This window comes from Stegodyphus dumicola, chromosome 10, assembly GCF_044657685.1.
Source record: "Stegodyphus dumicola isolate Sdum_Otavi_A_Nest chromosome 10, ASM4465768v1".
NCBI classification, from domain to species: domain Eukaryota; kingdom Metazoa; phylum Arthropoda; class Arachnida; order Araneae; family Eresidae; genus Stegodyphus; species Stegodyphus dumicola.
In genome coordinates this window covers 52948195-52967954 of record NC_140777.1, presented here as the reverse complement: position 1 = coordinate 52967954, position 19760 = coordinate 52948195, and the positions used below count along the sequence as shown (strand labels likewise).

At 33.7% G+C, this 19760-nt stretch overlaps 1 protein-coding gene across 1 annotated transcript in view; it reads left to right on the top strand.

Moving 5' to 3' along the window:
* LOC118184449 (uncharacterized) overlaps positions 1 to 19760 on the top strand; it is a 203631-nt gene that overhangs the window by 62954 nt on the left and 120917 nt on the right. The window contains exon 2 of the mRNA XM_035354117.2: positions 18610 to 18679. Coding sequence (XP_035210008.1) covers positions 18610 to 18679 — 70 coding nt within the window. The remainder of the gene's footprint in view (positions 1 to 18609; positions 18680 to 19760) is intronic.

The window sequence follows — 19760 nt, the reverse complement described above, 5'->3', positions numbered from 1 at the left end:
TCAACCCCCGGGGGGACGCGACTGCAGACAGAAAGACATGACGCTTGTAACTTTTTAAAGTGCCCTCATATTTTACGAAGGTTACTTGAAACTGTGAAATATCATCAACGGCCTTGCCATAATGGTATCCCGTATGAAAGTTGCCGTTTTCAAATTCAAACCTTCCTAGGGTGTTGCCGTATTTGTGACAAGGTGTACCTTTATTTGTGAAAGTTGGTTTTTGGAGTTAAAGATGTCAGGGTTACGGCCTTGAACACTGGCTGGGCTACATAATCGTCTTTGCTGCTTTATGAGGGGGTGTAGGCACTGTCTCTTTTGTAGAAAATGGTCAGGCATGATATCGGGCATTCCACTATCGAAAGTAGATATTTACAGAACTCTAAATAATTATTGTTTTATAAATAGCACGCTAATGGTAAGTGGCAGCAGCAGCAGCTACGACAAAAAAGAACAGTTCCTCCAGTAATTGATCTGCTATGAAAGTGTTTGAAAATCAGAAAAGAACAAGTGTTCTCCGTCTTCGTGTCTTCTGTTTGAGGAGTCTTGAAGTGTCTTCCGGCGCTGATGGTTCTTGTTGAATCATTTTTGCACGTTGTTATCTGTTACTTTTATGTCTCGAGAGTTAGATTGTTTGCTTGGAAACAGACTGTCTGTCTCTCTTGTGGTTTTTGTCGCAGATAAGTGTCAAAGCTTTTTTTATAATTTTTGGTAAGGATGTCGGGAGAGATTGTTCTTTTATTTAAAACATTGCTCTCATAATATGGACGCCGAATGGCACTTTAATTATGTGCTTAAAAACTGAATAATATTACGCATTGAAAAAGAATAGGAATTTTGTTTGGATCTATATTTGACAATAAACAAAACTCGGTGTAGGCGGGAGGTATTCCAAGAAACTTCATTCTTGATTATATATTCAGACTATACACATACTGTTTTCTGGTGATTCCCAAGTAAAGAAATGCGTTAGCAACCGTGAATGCGGCAGCAGACAAGTAGGCTGCAAACTCCGCGAGAACTTAAAAAAACCCTTTTGGGCGACTATTAAAGCCTGGTCGCTTTCAATTTTTTTTTTTTTTTTTTTTTTTCTGATAAATTATATTCCCATTCCCTTGATTATTTTTTTGCAGTGTATTCAATTTGTATTTGCATTTTCGTATTAGCATTCTATTTTATTTTCTGTTGCATTTATTATTTGAAACATATTTTGTGCGTATTCTCCGTTAAACTACCCGGACGTTGCAATTGTTCTCACACTTAAGAAAAAGCACGTGATTTCACAATAACTTCTATCATTTACGTACCAGCTCTCATTGCAGGCATTGCTGAAGCGTTCGACCTTTCAAAAACCAACTCTTTTTCGCCTTTCGTTCCTTCAATGTCCCTGTCTTGAAACTACGACGAAGAGTCATTAACTTGAGGTGCCCCTGGGGCTTTACAATTGCCGTCAGATATTGTAATTTGAATATTACTATGTATTCTTATTAAAATGTAGGTTTCTTTTAAAGCTTTTAAAAGTTTTTTCCCCTTGTTCTCTAGCTAGCTGTAGTTTATCCACGGCTGCTTTTCATTTGTTGTGTTTTTACTATAATCGCGTTTTTCGGAAAGTAAAATGACTCGCATAATTTTCTCCTCACTATTTTCGGGTGATCAAAGTATTTAAAAAAAGAGGGGCAAAATGCGCTAGGAAACGCGTTTGTGCCATGTAGATTTAAAAAAATAAGAAAACCGCAACAAAATCTTGTCAAAACTTGAAGTAACCGACCCATCTCAGCAAAACTAATTACTCTTTTTTGCAAATGGATTCAGTTTCTTCGCCCATGTACAGAAAAGCATTGCGCAGATCAGCTTGACATGGGTAGATGATATTTTACGTCCCGTGTAATCAGCAACGAATTGCATTTGTTTTCGTAGTTTTTTTTTTCTTGTTAATATGAGCCGGTCCGCCTTAGAAAATCCCCTACCATATATCTCTTTTGAGGCAAGTAACGTTACCGTTGGCATAATGTGACAATGAAATTTTAAGAATAGAACTTCTTAAACGATGTGATTCCCATTTTTTGCACCACAATACGTTAGATATATTAGTTTATCTGACTTTCTTATCCCTTTGCCTTTTCTTTCCTCCCCTCGATCCCCCACATTGGAGGAAATTTATAATTTTATTACAGATATTAGAATCGATATGGCGGATAAATTATGTCCGCAAAGAATCTTTTGTTTCATAACTTGCTATTTTTCGCTGTTCGAAATGCTTTTATTTTTGAAAAACATCCCGGAAATCTAATTTGGAGCTGGGATTTTTCAGATATTTTATGGAAACGTAATCTAATTATTTTTGGAGTGAATCCTAGTTGGTAGCTTGATGTACTGGTATTTTTGAAATCCAAACAAGCGTTCTAATTCGATTATGAATTGTTTTAAAAATTCTTTAAGAATTATAAATCTAAAATTATTTTATAACATTCGTATGCTTGATCAATAATGGAAATTGCGTTTTGAATTTTCTTTCTAACTGGAATTTTATGCAGCTATTTTTATTTCATATTTTGTAAAACTTGCAAACTTTTGATTATCAAACTTTACTAGTTGAAAGCGAGCAGTGGCAACGCTTTTCGAAATAAAGCAGATTTTAATCTTCAGCTTGCGAGACTGTTGCCACTCGAAAAAATAAGGGTGAAAATTATCATTTTCGGCGTTTTTAATTTATATCTCGGCTGATTGAAGTCGTTCGAAGATGAGAATAGTCGAAATGGTATTCCATGAATTTTTGGAATCCGGGAGTACCTCTCTCGAAACTAAAGCTCCTTTAGTTTTTACTTGCTTTAATTCACAGGCGTTAAACAAGAATTGTTAACCATAATGGCATTTAGAGATTTTAAAGTTTTAGCATAGGTATCCATCAAAGTTGAATTTGGTAGAGATAACTTGCCGCGGACGAGAATCTTCATTTTGGACGTGTGTTGTGACTTCTTATTGTGGTAAAGGAATAAAAGAATACAAACAAAAGAAAATGTCGGCCTTCTTTATTACTCATTCTCCCTGTGTTATGTGTTGAGAATTTTGATCACCTTTGAAATTGAGATGTGCTGAAGAAAATTTGATAGGTCCTTTCTTGCACTACATTAATGCAAATGCTCTATTAGTGTTAAAGAGGGTCGGAGAATTCATATCGAAGCAAAACCTATAAAGTAAATTACAGTAAAGAAAAATTTAAAAATGAATTAGCTATGCAGTGTTTGCAGAGAAAGAGGTACGTGCGGAATAAGACGGAAAACTGAAAAGATTACCCATTCACAATCGCTAAGAATCCCAAGTAGCGTCCGGCGCCACCGAATCCCGTTGCCATGAATAAAACAGAAACAAGGGCTTGCTTTGAATTTCTCCTCGAGGAGAAAGAGATGCGTTGCAAGATTTATTTCCTTTTTGCTTTGGCAACCAAAATTGCATACGAACGCGTGCACCTTTGGCAAAAGATTTTGAAAAATAAACAAGGGAGATAAACAAAGAAAATTCTACAGGTTTTTCACGTGCATTTGAGTTAGGAGTATTTTAATTTGAGGTCTTTTGTTTTTCTTCTTTTATTTATTTGCTTGTGATGTTTTTCTCAAAAAATAGATAAAAATTCAACGGAAATACATGAAAATCGTTGTTAGTCGCACTAAAATTGTAAAGATTCCTTTCCGCGTGTCTTCGTGGTGTAGTTGGAAGCGACTAGCAATCGGAAGGTCCGGAGTTCGAATCCTGGTCAAGGCGTTGCTGGCTCTGTACAGTGGCTCCTTGTGGTGGATAGTAATTCGCTATCACCTAGATTTGGCGACTGGCTCCTTCTCCTCCTAGTCGTCCTTTATTTGGGTAGATGTAAAGGATTTTGTCCATCCTCCCTGCATACCTTCGTGGTATCTGCTTCGTGGTGTAATTGGAAGCTTATCCGTCTAGCATTCGGATGATCTAGATCGCGAACCCCGACGCTGATTTCCTTCTTCTAAGACCCTAATGACTCCACGAAATGTCTGAGTGTTAATCAGATAAATCTGGCTGTTTTTTATAGGTAGGAATATCATGATGTTTACTAACATTAATAGGATCAATACTGCGTAGCATTGATATGGCGTAAAATCGATACCAACATACAATTGAAATCAGTTACTAGCATACCGTTAATAGTTTAGTGACGGAGGACGTGGGCACCACCCCTTTACCATTATGGTTAATTGGTTTAGCGCCACGTCCACCCTTATGTAAAGCTGACTCATGTTAGGGCCACACGAGATCCACTCATAGGGCACATTGATTAGTGTTACAAAACATAGATATTAAAAATGGTTACATCTGTGTGAACACAGTACTTATGAACAAAACTTTAGCAAGTGACACATAAGATTACAATTCAATACCCTAGCAAGTAATTTTAGCAAGTTACATATAAAGTTTACAATTCAATACATAAAGAAGATATATCATACATAATGATTATATTATACTGTAGTGATTGATAAGTGACGTCATTGTCAACATGAATTTACTAATGCAAAATTCAACATTTAAACTCGGTATACAAAAACCGAAGAACATATAAATGTTTATATTTCATACATTGCCAACTTAAATTTATAGTGGAGAAGTATAAAAATGCTTAGATCTCACATAAGTCTCTAATTATTTTGAATGTCATTGTTAACTTTTATATTACAGCTTACTACTAAAGACACAGTTATTATATTAAAATTGGATATTAATACAGTTAAATGAATAATTGCACTTAGACTATAAATACACTATAAAAACATTAATTCTTTACAATTTCTAAAATGCAATTATTCAAAACAATGATTATATGCGAATATTAGAACAATGATTCACTATAAATATAAAATGATTCAATACTATTACTTAAATTAATGATAATACTATTCATATTATTAATCATATATGCCATGTTGACATCAAAATATTTTTTTCATACGGGTGCTTATTACTGAAATGATGTTACATATTACTAGCAAGCAATTCAAAAATAAGATATGTACAGTACAATTTTACTTGCGCATTGGAAATACTATACAAATTAATAATTCAATACAATGATACCGTACGATTACTCATGAATAATTCAATACTACGATTCTATACGATTATTCAAATGCAATGATTCAATACAACAATTCTATGCGCTTATTAGAACAAAAATCCATATAATTATTCAAAATTTCAATATTATTGCTCAAATTAATAAAAATACCATTTATATTATAAACCTCACTACTCAAGTGACACAAACATTTAAATTACAGCATTAATTAATCATTACAGCAATGATACTACATGTTACTTGAAAGCAGTTAATTATAAATTATGTACTGTACAATACAGTTTTACCTTGCACACTGAATATTATAAATAATGTAATGATGCAATACAGTGATATTATACTGCTTCTTTAGACCATGTACCATAGCAATAATTATATGCAGTGACTGAAGTATAAAGATTACGATACAAGTATTCAGTGATTTAATATATATATTCAGATTTGTAGTAATACTATATATGTTATTAATAACATTTAAATATAAGGAGCATACCGTTAATACAGTGGGAAAAAAAGGAATTTTGTTTAAATTTAATTAATATTTAATGGAAGTTACGCACAGGTATACGATCAACAATGCGTAAGATAGACACGGCACAGGATGGCCAAAAGTAGAAATATCTATGTATAGGATCAGCACAAAGCATGGAATCGATACTGACGAAAATTGACACACCTATAAAATCGATATTGGCATAGAATCGACACAAGCTTTTAATTGGTAAATATGTGAAATGAACATACTGGTATGAGTTTATACTGGTATAAGATTGGCACTGGCATGGAATTGATACTCGCATAGAAGGGACACCAGCATGGAATCAATACTGGCAGAGGATCGATACCGGTATAAAATCGACACAGACGTGGAATCTGTATTGGCATCCGTTCGACACAGATATGAAATCGATACTGGCATAATAACGATACTGGCATAGTATTGACAATCGTGGAATCGATACTGGCGTAAAATCCATATGGACATGGAATCGATGCTAAACATAGAACGACACCACGTGCAATTGACATTGACATTAGCGTAGGCAAGTAATGAGCAATGACACATGATCAAAACGGAAAGAATTAAAATAAATTATTATATTCAGGCTATAATAATTCGTAAAAATAATTTATTCTGCTTGGAGAAAACGCATCTTCGTTTTGCACCTAACAAACTGTCTGTAAAACTAACTTGATTTTAAGTTTTGAAAGCTTGATGGGTTTGATTTTTAGATCCCCCTGCGTTTCACACTTTTTAATCTAAAGAAGAATGGACGAAAGGGAGGGAGGAAGTGATTAGCTCTGAGTATGGGAAAGATATTCCTTTATTAGCATAGCGAGGAAATATTCGACATCGGCTTTCTTACTGAAGTCTGCTGATCTATCCAACGGTTAATACAACATTTAAAAATCCGTTCTCATCATTACTTAATATTGTGAAGCTGCTCACAAGAACGGATTGAATCTTTAATTTAAAAAACCATCATTTTAGAAAGAGCATTTAAAATATCGATCGATTTTTAAAAAACTATCTAAATTCGATAAATAATTTTAGTGACATTTAAAAATTCATTTGGAGGATTATTTGTTGATCTAAACGGTGATGCGTAAATGAAAATTCTGTGGGTATTAAATTGATCGTAAAACAAAAATATGTCAGAAACATTCTAGATTATAGTTTGAATACTTCTGTACGGAACACTGTATTATCATAGCAGCAGTACATATGTGCAAAATAATAATAAAAAAAAATAGTTTGCTGGGGATGAAAACATCGGTATCCCTCGTGGGGTTACAGGGGACAGTTGCAAAAAATTTATTTTTGTATTGATGCCATCTGCCATAATCTGCTTGTGAAACACGCAAGTTAAATAATAAAGCAAGTATTAATTGGTATAATTACTTGGCTTCGACTTTTAATCGTTCTCGTGTTTTTTTTTTTTGTGTGTGTGTGTGTGTGTGTGTGTGTGCATGAACAGCTGTGCTCAAAAATTAATTTGGAGGTTCGACCCCAAAAAATAAAAGCATAAAAAATAATTTATTGCGATGAATCATTTTAAAGTTTTTTAAATTATATGGAAAAAAAAAGAAGAATGTTCTTGTGTTTGTCCTTCATTACAAATCTACAGTTTTATTCCATTTTAATGAAATTTGCTATACTTGACCTTCAAAAAAAGAATTCTGCCTACATAAGATTTCTCAAACACTGCTATACTGCGTTCCGCTTTCTTTATATACTTGGAAATACTTTACGCTAATTTAATAAAATTTTGATTTAAATTCAGTGACTGATAAACTTTGTGTTGCCACTCTGCAAAGCGTAAGTTTTAAAATTTCGTATTTAATCATAAAAGTCGGCGGTATAATAGAAGTGTGTTATCACTCGCTAAAACGCAATATATCTCGCTAAATCGCAATATATTTGTCAGTCTTTCGAATTTAATTAACAAACTCGGCGATTAAGAGAAATAAATGTATTGCCATCCATTTCCCGAAGTGAAATATTTTTATCTTGCGAGTGGCAGTGTATTGTAATTCAGGAAAAGCGTAAGATATTCAACTTTTTTTCAAATTTATTCTGTTACTAATTAACAAACTGAATGGTTTAAAAGCAGTAAACGCTGATTCATTTATATTGTTATAAATTAATTGCTGGTAGCGCGAAATTACATCAGCTGAATTCATTAAAATTATCTATATATGTAAAGAGGAGTGTTCGTTTATTTATTTGTGTGCGTGTAGTTTGTAGAAATCTGCAGTTTTGTGAGGATGTTGACGGTGTTTAGCGCTTTTGATCTTTAAAAATAAGAGGAAGGTCACTCTCTACGTAAGATTTCGAAAAACCATTTCACGGGTCTCACACTCGGAGCATATGCATTAGAATGTTACGCTGATGACACACAGCTTAGATTCGGTTCACGTCACCGTTGTTGCGTTCCTGCTCTCAATTGTTGTTGCTGTTGTCGTCTTGTCCATATATGGCAGAATGATTGCCAGAACCTCAAGGAAGTTGGACTTATACTTTCCACCCTAGTTTTGAGCGAGAGCACCCCGAGAGTCTCTTTCAAAATTGGAGTTTAGGTAGGAGTCCAACCTCCTTGAAGTTTGTGGCAACGATCCTTCCATGCAATTCATGGACAAGACTCCTGCCCTTCTTCCCTACCACCAAATTACACGAGAGAACTTTCGGCTCACCATATATTTAGAGCCTTCTCCGGGATTCGAACCTGCGTCCTTCGGTACCGCAGTATCGTTTGGCGGCCCTAACCACTATGCCGTCTCGACGGCCTCTCAGATGTTACTAAAACCATTTCCATTAGATGGCGCCATGTTTTAGTCTAAGTTCCAAATATTTCGAAAATGGTGAAGAAATCGGCCAAAGTGGATGGCAATTTTCCGAAAAAAGATATAACCGACAGCAAAGCAAGTAGAGTTCTTACTAAAATCATTACATTGCGCCGTGTTAGTTCTTCACTCTTCTGCAATTTTATTCGAGCTTGATAACTTTTTTGCATAGTTTCTTTTGAACCAAAATAGGAAGAAAATCGCTTTCTACTGCAGATTTCAAAAAAACTACCCGCATTCTCCTCAGTGAAAAGTTTTTCACTCTGCGTAAAGTGCGTGGAACATCGGGTACTTCAGCTAAGTAATTTAATGGAACTGCATTTCTGCATACGTGCTGAAAGTTTTGGATAATTATTTTGCTAGTTTTTGAATTCTTATAAACATTTGCCATGATTCTATTCTTTCCGTACTGTTTTATAAAATCAATTTTCCCAATTAACAGATTCTTCTAAAAGGTACATTTGTCAGAAGTGCGTTCAACATTATTATTCATCTATCATCTTTTAACGGTAAATTCTAATGAAAGGGGCATATTGAAAACATGTACCTTCCCCCTTCTTTTAAACCATGCTTCCGATCGTAAATAATAAAAATCGTCGAATAAAACTACCTCGGAAAATTACTCATCCCGCCAGAAAAGAGGTTTTAAAATTTTCCATTAGGCCTTTTTATATTGTATGAAATATAATTCTGTAATCTTCTCTCCTTCTCTTTTCCTTTTTTATTATTATTGTTATTAAATCAATAACGAAAAGAGGATGTAAAAGCATTGATCTGTGTTGGAACGTAACATTCTTAAGTGAGCAAATACTTTTCGCGTGCAAACGATTTCATTCCGCAATTTTGGGAAATGAGAAAGATATTTTCTTTTAAACTCTTGCGTGCAGTTTGTTTTTAACGAATCGTCTGCGTAACGTGTAGTTTCCGATATATTTGATGTTGAAAAACCATTGGAAACGCCTAGAATCACTGTATTTGCAGCAATTTTTATTATTCTACTTGTTATAAAGCTTTCTGTGTTTTCCACGAATATTATAGTTAATAACAAAAGATTGAATTCGCAGGGAGATCGATCTTAAATGTAAAAATTTGGTGATGGAATGGATAAATATGAAGTTCAGAAATGTTTTCCTTGTTATATCAAAATTCACAAATGACCATGCTGCCACATCATTTTGCAGTAATTGTCTTATATTACATTGTATTGAGCAGATTTTGAATTTCAAATTTTTTATTATTATTGTTATTTAGTTAGTTTTATCTTATGTGCGAATTTAATAAAATTTTGATACGCAAAATCAACGATTTAAAAGCCCCCCCCCCAATTCTGCTAAGTATAAAATATTTATGCTTTAAATTTAATCACAATACTTAGCAATTTAAAAGAATCTGTTGTCACTTCGCAAAACAAAAGATATTTATCTTCAAATTTAATCAAAAAGCTCAGTGATTTAAAAGAATGTGCTTGCCACTGCCAGAAATAAAATATTTTATCTTCCATGCGCCAATTTGTTTCTATTCGGCAAAGAGTAAGGTATTTAATTTTTTTTTTTTTTTTTGTTAGAACTGCGAAAGTACAAGTAGGGGTTAAAAATATTATACACTTTTTTTATTATTAATAAATTACTTTTAAGTGGCTAGTTTTGTAGAAATAAAAGGTGTTATGATGTCAATTTCCGCTGGAGGATGTCAGTTACTTAACTTCGTAAACCGTAACTGCTTGCGACATAAGATTAAAAGTTGAATTTGATGTTAAATGACGAAACGTGTAATGGAGGAAAAGTTCTAAACTGTAATTTCCGCTTTGAATGCTATCCCTTTTGGAAATATAACCTGTTTCACGCTTATGTAATTTTGTTAATCATTTGCTTCCATCTAAAATCTGCATTCACTTTAACTTTCGAAGGGAATGTTATTTGCCTGATTCTAATCAGGTCTGACGCTTCAGAACTTGTTTTAATTAAGGTACGACTCTTCGGGAATTGAATCGTACTGAATTTTACGAAATTGCACGCGTGTAATATAAACACAGCAAGCAGGTATGCAGTGTAAATAGATGCATTATTGCAAGTGACGCCTTTAGCTCTTGTGAGTCTCACATATTTGAATATTTTAAAATTTTCTGGATCAGATTTCATTAATACGCAGATATTTATATGATTATGATAAATTTTATCCAATTTAATAACATGCGAATAAAGAAAGGCTGTATTAAATTAGTGTGCGAGTGATGATACCTACATTGTTTGATTATAAATGATTAAATTAGTATAATTAAGAAATAAAATTTTACGCCTAACAAATAATTCGCGGACTTCATATATGAAAGCTTTTTAGTGCCAGATTCTGAATATTTTATCCGTCTTACTAACAAAGACCGTCGCAAACTACTTGCGAAGGTCATGCCTGCCGACCCCCCCCCCCCTTTTTAACTATTAAACTTAATGTCAGACTAATGTAAAAGCCTACCTGTGATAACAAAGCAAACACAAACTGACATTCAGTCTACGATTTCGTTAAGTCCGTTGCCCATTCCCCCCCTCTAATTAGTCATGGACGATTAGAGGCCTAAGGAGTAGCAGAAACAATCATAAAAACGGGCGAGATTCAATTTGCGGGGAAGTAAGAAATGAAGATATCTTACTGAGTTATTGTAATGTTAACATTACTATGTATTCTTATTGGAATGCAGGTTTCTTTTCAAGAAATAATATTGTGATAGTTACCTATAGTTTATACATGAGTACTTTTCATTTGTTATGTTCTTACTAAAACTGTGTCTTCAGAAATATAATTAATCGTGTAATTTTCCTTTTCCGATTTTGGGGCAATAAGTTTAATAAAAAAAGGGGGGAAACAATACCGTATTATTAATTTTTAACTCGTTTAATGAATTGCCGTTACGAATTCGTAATAGTCAATGTTAAATATTTAAATATTTGGTTCATTCAATATTTAATTGAAGCAGCGGCTGTTAACCTGAAGAACATACTCATTACATTGACATGACTGATGCATTTTAATTAGCAGTTGATTCCCCCCCACACACCACTTTCGGTGGTCAAAAGTCTCATAAAAAAAAAAAAAAAAAAAAAAAAAAGAGGTGGCATAAAAAAAAAGCAACAGTAATAAAATACGAAACATTAAAGGCCTAAGTTTATATATTCGAAATCGTTATTCTATACGATCCAGCTACCATTGTTGCACGTTGCATTGAAATAGGCTTAACTTCTGATTATATTTGGAGGCGAAAAGAAGGAGATAAGAAAAAAAAATGGACAATATTTTTCATATATATATATAATAATCCTCCAAATCTATCAGTGGAACAAAGGCGTGTTTTTTGTCCTCTGAGTCACAAAAGGCATTTGCTTTTCGCTTGGCTGGTAGGTGGGAGGGGTGTGGGCGCAGGGAGGGAGTGACGAGGGATTGAGCGCGACAGCCAAAGTAGCTTTGATTGAATAATTATGCAAAGCAGGTGCCTCCTAGTTCATTAGCGCTTTTGTTCGCTTGCCGTTGCCAGATTCTTCTCTCTTTTCAATTCGAATGCGGAAGACCCGGAGTAAAAATAAAATTACAATAACTTCTCTCTCTTCCTCGGTTACAGTTAGTTGAGGCATTTGCAGCGAATAAATATTTCACGTTTGACGGATGTTTTCGGAAATGCAAGAATGCCCGCTGTATACTTTTCACGTAGTTTATCAAATGACGTGATCGGTTCTATTTTTGTGCCTCTGCTGCCTTTTTTTTTTTTTTTTTTTTTCCTCTTAAGTCTGTATATGTTATGTCTGTGAAACTATCGTATGAGATCACTTTTCGCTGAAAGCTATCGAGCCATTTGAGGAATGTAAATGATATTGAAGCCTGATTAGGATGATAATTCATTCTAAAGTTTTTGTGTGCTATGTTCTTAGGTGTTCAGCTTGTAAAAGAGTTAATTATTTGCAATTTTTCTTTTAATTCCTGTAAAGTTTTGATAATCCGAAAGTTTGGCAGTCTGGGCTCATTTCAACGGTGGAATTGATATTTCGGAAAGAAATCCGAAAATAATGTACAGGTGTGGTGAGCGAAATTCTTCGAAATATGAAAATCTTCCGGCAGCTTCCTCTCCAGCTGCTGATTATTTATTTTTTGGATATGTAGAATATCCGTAATCGCTGTGTTCAGTTAGTGTCTTATTCCAGATACTTTTTATGTCGGCGGGGGAGAGGAGGAACCCATTTTGAATATATTATTTCGGATTGTGGCATCTTAACACTGAAGACATGTGCTTTCAGGTGAGAAAAAATAAACGCGCCGTTCATAAAAAAAGGGAGGGAGAGAAAGAGGGAAGGCGATGAAACAAGAAAATGCGTTAGGCGCGGATTTCCTATAAAGGTCCTTGTCGGCTTGCGGATCTAAGGCGGGATTTTTTTTAAATTTTATTCGCTTTGCGTGGCCTGCCGCCTGAAGAATTTATAATAGAAAAGAAATATATGTATATAAACAAACTTTTTTTTTTTTTTTTTTTTTTTTTTACTTTATAGCACTTTTAACGGACTTTAATTAATAATATTTATTTGGCACTTTCTTTTCAATTATTTCAAAAATTTATGAGCTTCCATATATAATTCAGAAAGGTGGCTCTGTTGAAAATGCTTCGATTGCTCTTTTAAAAAAGACCAAGGAATTTCCAACAATTTGTTAGTCCAAAAAGGGATGTTAGTCCTGAATGGGCTAATCGTCTCGAAACGCCATTTTGCGTGGAATCATTATAAGCGGTGTATCGCTTTTCAAATTGTTGCCACCAAATATAATCGCTTGTATTGTATTTAAAGAAATTAAATAAATCTGCATTGTTATATATGCATGTTCCTCGTATTGTGAAAAAAACAACGGTAATCTAGAGACATCAAATTTTGAAATAAGTACTCCTCCACTCGAATACGGCACCTGGAAGCCCGAATTTTGAATGTGGAATTTGTTTCACATTTTGTAAAACTGTAATGAATTTTTAGTTAACAAACTCGACTATTTGAAAGCGAGCAAATGCAACGCTGTACAGTGGGGGGGGGGGAGGTTTTTATCTCCAGCACACGAGATTGTTTATCGGAAATTTTCAAATAACGCTGTTTCTCTAAATATCGTGTGATTTTGCTGTTGAATTGCATTTAATGTGGTTTAAGCGTCAAGAACGTGATATTCAATAAATAAACACACGAAACGTTTATAATAAAAATAAAATAAAATCTGAAAGCTTTCAGATTGGTTTTATTTATTTGAATCTGAAGGCTGTAAATGATGTTTGTTGGTAGTTAAAAATCTCCGTAAATATTTCTTTTGCCAATCTTTTAAGATAGGAGATGAAAATCGAGTTCTGCGTCATCAAGTTTACGTGCAATTGGCGCTGATGAAGCAAACTATTCTGGTATTCGTCACGATGTAGGTCAGATGCAAATTGCCCCTGTTTATGTTTATGCAAAAATCTGTCATTCGATTTACGATGTTTGTTAAGATTCTTGAAGGCTGTCCAAGTTCTTTTTGAGTTATTCGTAACACATTTCTTAGTGTATTTTGTTTTGTGGAATAATTCTGGTGTGATTACTAAAATTGGTGTTATTCTGGTAAACATTTTATTCTTGTGTTTGAATAACAAACTAATATTTCACGTAATCAAGACGTTTGTTGTGTTTGAATAACAAACTAATATTTCGCATAATCAAGACGTTTGTTTAGTTTTTCAAGGGTGGTTGGTAATTTATGATAACTTTTGAATGAATGACTAATTTGAAGAAAAGAACAAATCTAAAATTGCGTTTCATGAGGGGAAAAAAGAAAAATCACGTACCATATTTGCCGGAGTATAAGACGCACTCTCTTTTTTATACACAATTTTGAAGGATGAAACTTTGTTACTCATCATTATAATGAATTTACAGTATTTTAAACATAAAGTAATAGTTTCTGTGAGTACGCAATCTATCTGGGAAAGAACACCTTTTAATCTTCTTCGTCAAAACCCAGAACATTCATCTCCAGAGCTAAATGAAGAGGCATTTGAAACATCTTCTAAATGAGCATCCGAGTCCTCATACAACAAATTGTTATAGCAGTGCCAGTGTTGTTTTTGAGAAATAATAACAAATTTAAGAAAATTGAACTGTAGAAATTTCACTCACTTCAACGTCGTTCACAAAAACTGGAAAGTTTAAATGAACGCAGTTGTGATCGTCGATGACAGTGCAGGATGAACTCTACGTAAGTGTAATATTCCCACACTCTGCAAGGAAACAAGAAAAAAAAAAAAAAAAAAAAAAAAAAAAAAAAACCGCACAACCTCCGATTAGACAAAATGTTCAGAAATAAATGTAATCAAACGCTGAATATCGGCGTATTAGACTCTCACCATTTTAGACCTATTTTCAAAGGAAAAAATTGCGTCTAATACGCCGGCAAATATGGTGGTAATTCCTTCGATTTTATGGCCCACCAGCGGCCGAGCGGTAAAGGCGCTGAACACTGGTAGTTCGGTCCGAGGTTCGAATCCTGCGAACGGGCTGGCTGCATGGGCGTTTTCGTGGTTTTCCCCATGTGTAACGTGTATACGAGCCAGTTTCCCTTAGAAAGTCCTCCACGAAGGCATCCCTCCCCTTAGGCAGATAGCCCTCGTGTGCTTTGCCATAATTAAGTACACCATACACCTTCGATTTTATTTTAACAGAATATAGTTTATATCACTATAAGCAAGAAAATCTCGAAACTACAACACAAAAGCCGTCAAATTTTACACAAGCATGAAACAATTGAGATCATATCCGCCAGCGTAAATTGTGCTGTCGTAGTAATTGTCATATGCCAAATTTTATCTAATGAAATGCTTTGAATCAATATACCATTCATTGGCTATTTTAACTTGAATGAGAACTCAAGCAACGTAAAAATGAAACAAAGTTTCAAAATATCAGAATTTTTAGCTTCTAGATCTTTCAGATTTGAAGTTTTTTTCTAGTGTCTGAAATAAAACGTTTGCTAGCAACTGAATTTAGGTAACATAAAATACATAGACGATGTTTTGTTTGCGTATAATATGAAAAAACTTCAAATCGGAAATGTCTAAAAACCCAGATATTTTGACACTGAATTTCATTTTTACATTGATATATCAAGTTAAAACTACCATTGTACTGATTCTATTAAGATTTTTACTGATGTATTGCTGATGGGCACTGATTTCAGTACAATTGTACAGACAAGAATAACACTGATATTGATTGTCAATGCGACGTATTAATTTTATAACCGACGCCTTGCCTGAGTCGAGGTTCTCCCACCTCCAAGCGATGCGCGCGCAATTCATCCACGAGTTGAGTGAGTGTTATTACCTATACATATAGTATGCTGTTATGAGCTAGTCAGTCAGAAGGCTTGTTGTGGAGTGGTTAATGCAAGAGGTCCCCCTCTTTTATTTTAAAATCCTTAAAGGGGGTATGAATTCATGGGCGTTAAACCGAAGTCTCGGTGGTGTCGGTTAAACGCGTATTTCCCGTTTCCTTGTCACCCGGGGTACTGTTATTTTCTTGCCCAACTGATGTTTCCTAGTCCTTGATCATTTCTCATTTCTGGCTCTGTTCTTTCTTGTCTCAACATGGCTATAGAGAAGAGCAAAGAAAAACGGAAGATGAGATTCACCGTGAATTTTAAGTTGAATGGACTGAGGCTTTCGCGTTTATTTAAAACTCAGATGACCTTCCGACGTCTCGTATTTGTCAGGAAAACATTGGTTAATAACAAGAAATCAATTGTGGAGAGACACTTTACAATTAAACACGCATCATTTCGGGCTAAATAACCCTATCGGTGATGTAAAGAAGAAATGAGTTGAACTTTAGAAAAGTCAAAAATCAAGTTCTGTATTTAATTACTGGATGCAGTCTTCCAATAATGTTAATACTGCAAGTTTTGTAATTAGTCAAGAGATTGCTAAAAGAGAGATACCATATACAGATAGCGAATACGTACGAGTAAAACGTTGTTTTGTAAATGCATCCGAAGAGCTATTTCGATATTTTAAGAACAAAACGGATATTTTAAAAAAAGGAGTTGCTATTGTCTGCTAAAACAGTGAAAGATAGAACAGTCAAAATGTCTTCGAATATAACTAATCAGCAAGTCGAAGGTCTTAAATTGGTTTCAGTTTTATCAATAGCAGTTGACCAGTATTGTGACATAAATGATATCGCGCAGTTCATCTACAGGTCCCAAAGAACTTTTAGGATTATTGCCATTCAAAAGTCAAATACGTGGAGAGGATATAGCAAATGGTGTAATTGGATGCATTGAAAAACATCGTATTGCGCTCGATAAAATTCTCTCAATTGCAACAGACGGGAGGGGGGGTTAAAAAGCAGGTTTGTTGCTATTTGGGGGGGGGGAATTCAGTCACAAAATACTTACTTAGCATTGTATCATTCATCAAGAAGCACTTTGTGACCATATATTTCCAGAAATTTTCAAAGTTATGGACTTGGTGATTAAGATTATCAACTGCACTATAGCTAAAGCTCTTAATCATCTTCAGTTTAAAGAATTTTTAGTTGAAATGGGGAGTGCGTACTCAGATCTGCTGCATAACAAAGTACGTTGGTTATCAAGAGGAAACGTTTCGCGTCCTTATTAACAGAAATTAAAGCATTTCTCCTAGAAAAGCGTGTTGATTATCCAGAACTAACGAACTGTCAAGTGAATCCAAACATTTTTTTTTTCATGGTAAACGTTGAGGCTCATCTAAATCAGCTTGAAAGGAAGGGGAAAGGCAACATAATTTTTTCGATGTTAGAAGTTATTTCACATGAATTTGCTCAAGATTTTGTAAGAAAAACTTTGAGTCACTTTCCAAGCCTGTTAAAGCATTGCCAAGAAAATACTTCTGATATTGACAGTTGCTATTTCAAAACAGCAGTTTTAAGTATAAGAGAAGTTTTTTCTCAGCAGGTTTCAGGAATTCAGAAACAACAAAAGCCTTTGTTAAAAAAAACCTCTTCATGCTACTGTGATTGAATTAAAATTTTCTCCCATTAATATTGACACTGGCAACTGAAATCCAATTGCTGGATTAAAAAAAAAAAAAAAAAAAAAAAAAAGTATTATGGAGCTTGAAAGCTAGAATTACAGAACTTGGTGCGTAAAAGAACGTAAATGAATTCAATATGGAAAGTAGTTGGATAAAAAATCGCAGACGAACATTTAAAAAAAATTTTAGAGAAGTTCGATTCTCAAATAACTAATAAAATATGAATGTATTGTCGAGAGGGCATCTTGGCATAGTTAGGGAAATATTCCCTATCTCCTTCTGTAAACACGTTTTACGTTGACGAGTTAAAAAAATAAGAAAGAAAGAAAGAAGTATTACACGTCATTGAACGGGTGTCTGTATCAAGTAACTGTTAAGAAACTTTCCCTGAAATATGAGCTGATACGTTGCTATCTGATGAAATTACGTGTGTTTGTTATCTGACGGTTTCAATATATCTAGAAGAATCTCCATCTCAGAAGTACATTATGCTAATCCGTGTTAATATGCTACCTAATTCTTGCTTTACAAATATTTTTCGAAAATTTTGTACTTAATTAAAATGTGCTTATTGTTTGCTTTAGGGTAAACATTTCTTGCAAGGCTATAATTTAAGAATGCTAAAAGTAAGATTACAAAATCCTTCAAGGAATTTCAAGAGTTAAAGTTTTTATGTTATTGTTCTTTGCTTTTATTGCTTAAGGCATTGCTGCAAATTAATTGGCTCTTAAGTTGAATTTAAAAAAGAATATATTATTATAATCCTTGTTTAAGATGCTTCAGAATCGCTGGTGAAAGAATGTTAAGCTACTTAAAATTAACGAGCTTCTTTATGATTGCTGCAATAACGAATATACTTAAATTTTCAATTATGCTGGATTTATTTTATTTCTTTATCATACGCATTTATTGTGAGAATTCAGATATTTAATATTAGTAGCACTGGAGAATGGGATAAAAATCCAGTATCCTTTAAATTACGTTTTTTTTTAAAGATATCTGTTTATTATTTGTGCTAAAATCTGGTTATTTCCTAACATGTTCTTTCTATGCCGAATGTTTGATTTTTATTATGTTCATTTTCCTAATGTAGCCTTTTTTTTTTATCTTTTTATTCGAACAGACAGACGATGATAGAGATTCCGGGACCGAATCCGATGACGAAGGTGCTGAAATTGAAGAACTCCAGAAGTGTAAGTTTAGTGTATTGTAATTTTATTTCAGTATTTTTCAGTATTTAATTAAAGATTTCTGTGCGAAGGAAGTTTTAAAATAATCTGGCAACACTGCGAGCAGCGAAAAAGAGAGATTTGCTGATTTAGTTATCGCGATTGGCAACCATTAGTATGAAAAGAATTCTAAATTCAAAAAAAATGTGTGGCTGTCAGAGTTGAAAGTAAATAAATCTTCTTGGCATTCCAGTTTTATTTTTGCCACAATCTGATTTCATGAGTAATCCCCTTTTTTTATTTATTTTTTCATTGTGATAGAATTTATTAACTAAAAACTTATATCTGTTACTTATCATATTGTTATTATTCATGCGATTACATATTCCAGCATACTGGAAATGAAAGATAAAATGGCGGTTCTGCCTAGTTCGATAATCATCAAATATTTAAGAATTTAAGCGAGAATTACATCATCATTTTCTGTTGTGTTTGCTAGTGCAGTATTTTCAGAAAGTGTTGCCACAAACCGTCAATTAAAATGAATTTTTTTTATTGTTTTAATGAGTAACTGCGCTAAAAGTGAAAAATTCTGTACATTCAATACTTTAGAAAGTAAAAAAAGTTGCATAATAAAAACTGTGATATTTGAAAGTGAATGATTTGCATAAACGTTTTTCGAATTAACTTTAGATAAGGGCTAGAATCTTGTGCCAGTTGTTTTTATGGTTTATAATTATTATTTTTTAATTATTTCTTTCTCAAAATGAAACTATTGTAAAACTGTATTTATATGTGAGCAAAAGTATAATATATAGTGTCTCACATTTGTTTCCGGACACATGTATTCTTCTGATGTACTATGTGAGAATACAAATTACAAAATACAGTGGCTCCCAAAAGTGTTTGTACACTTACGAGTTTCAGTGAAATATTGCTTCATTCGTTAATAAAATTTAATATTTTAGAAGGAGAATTTTTAATAGCATCTGTAGATTTCTTTTACAAAACTACATTAATTATTTTATCAACATAGGAAAACTGTTTTCTCGGAGGGGGGGGGGGAAATCAGTAATGAAAAGGTTACCTCACAAAAGTCTTCGTA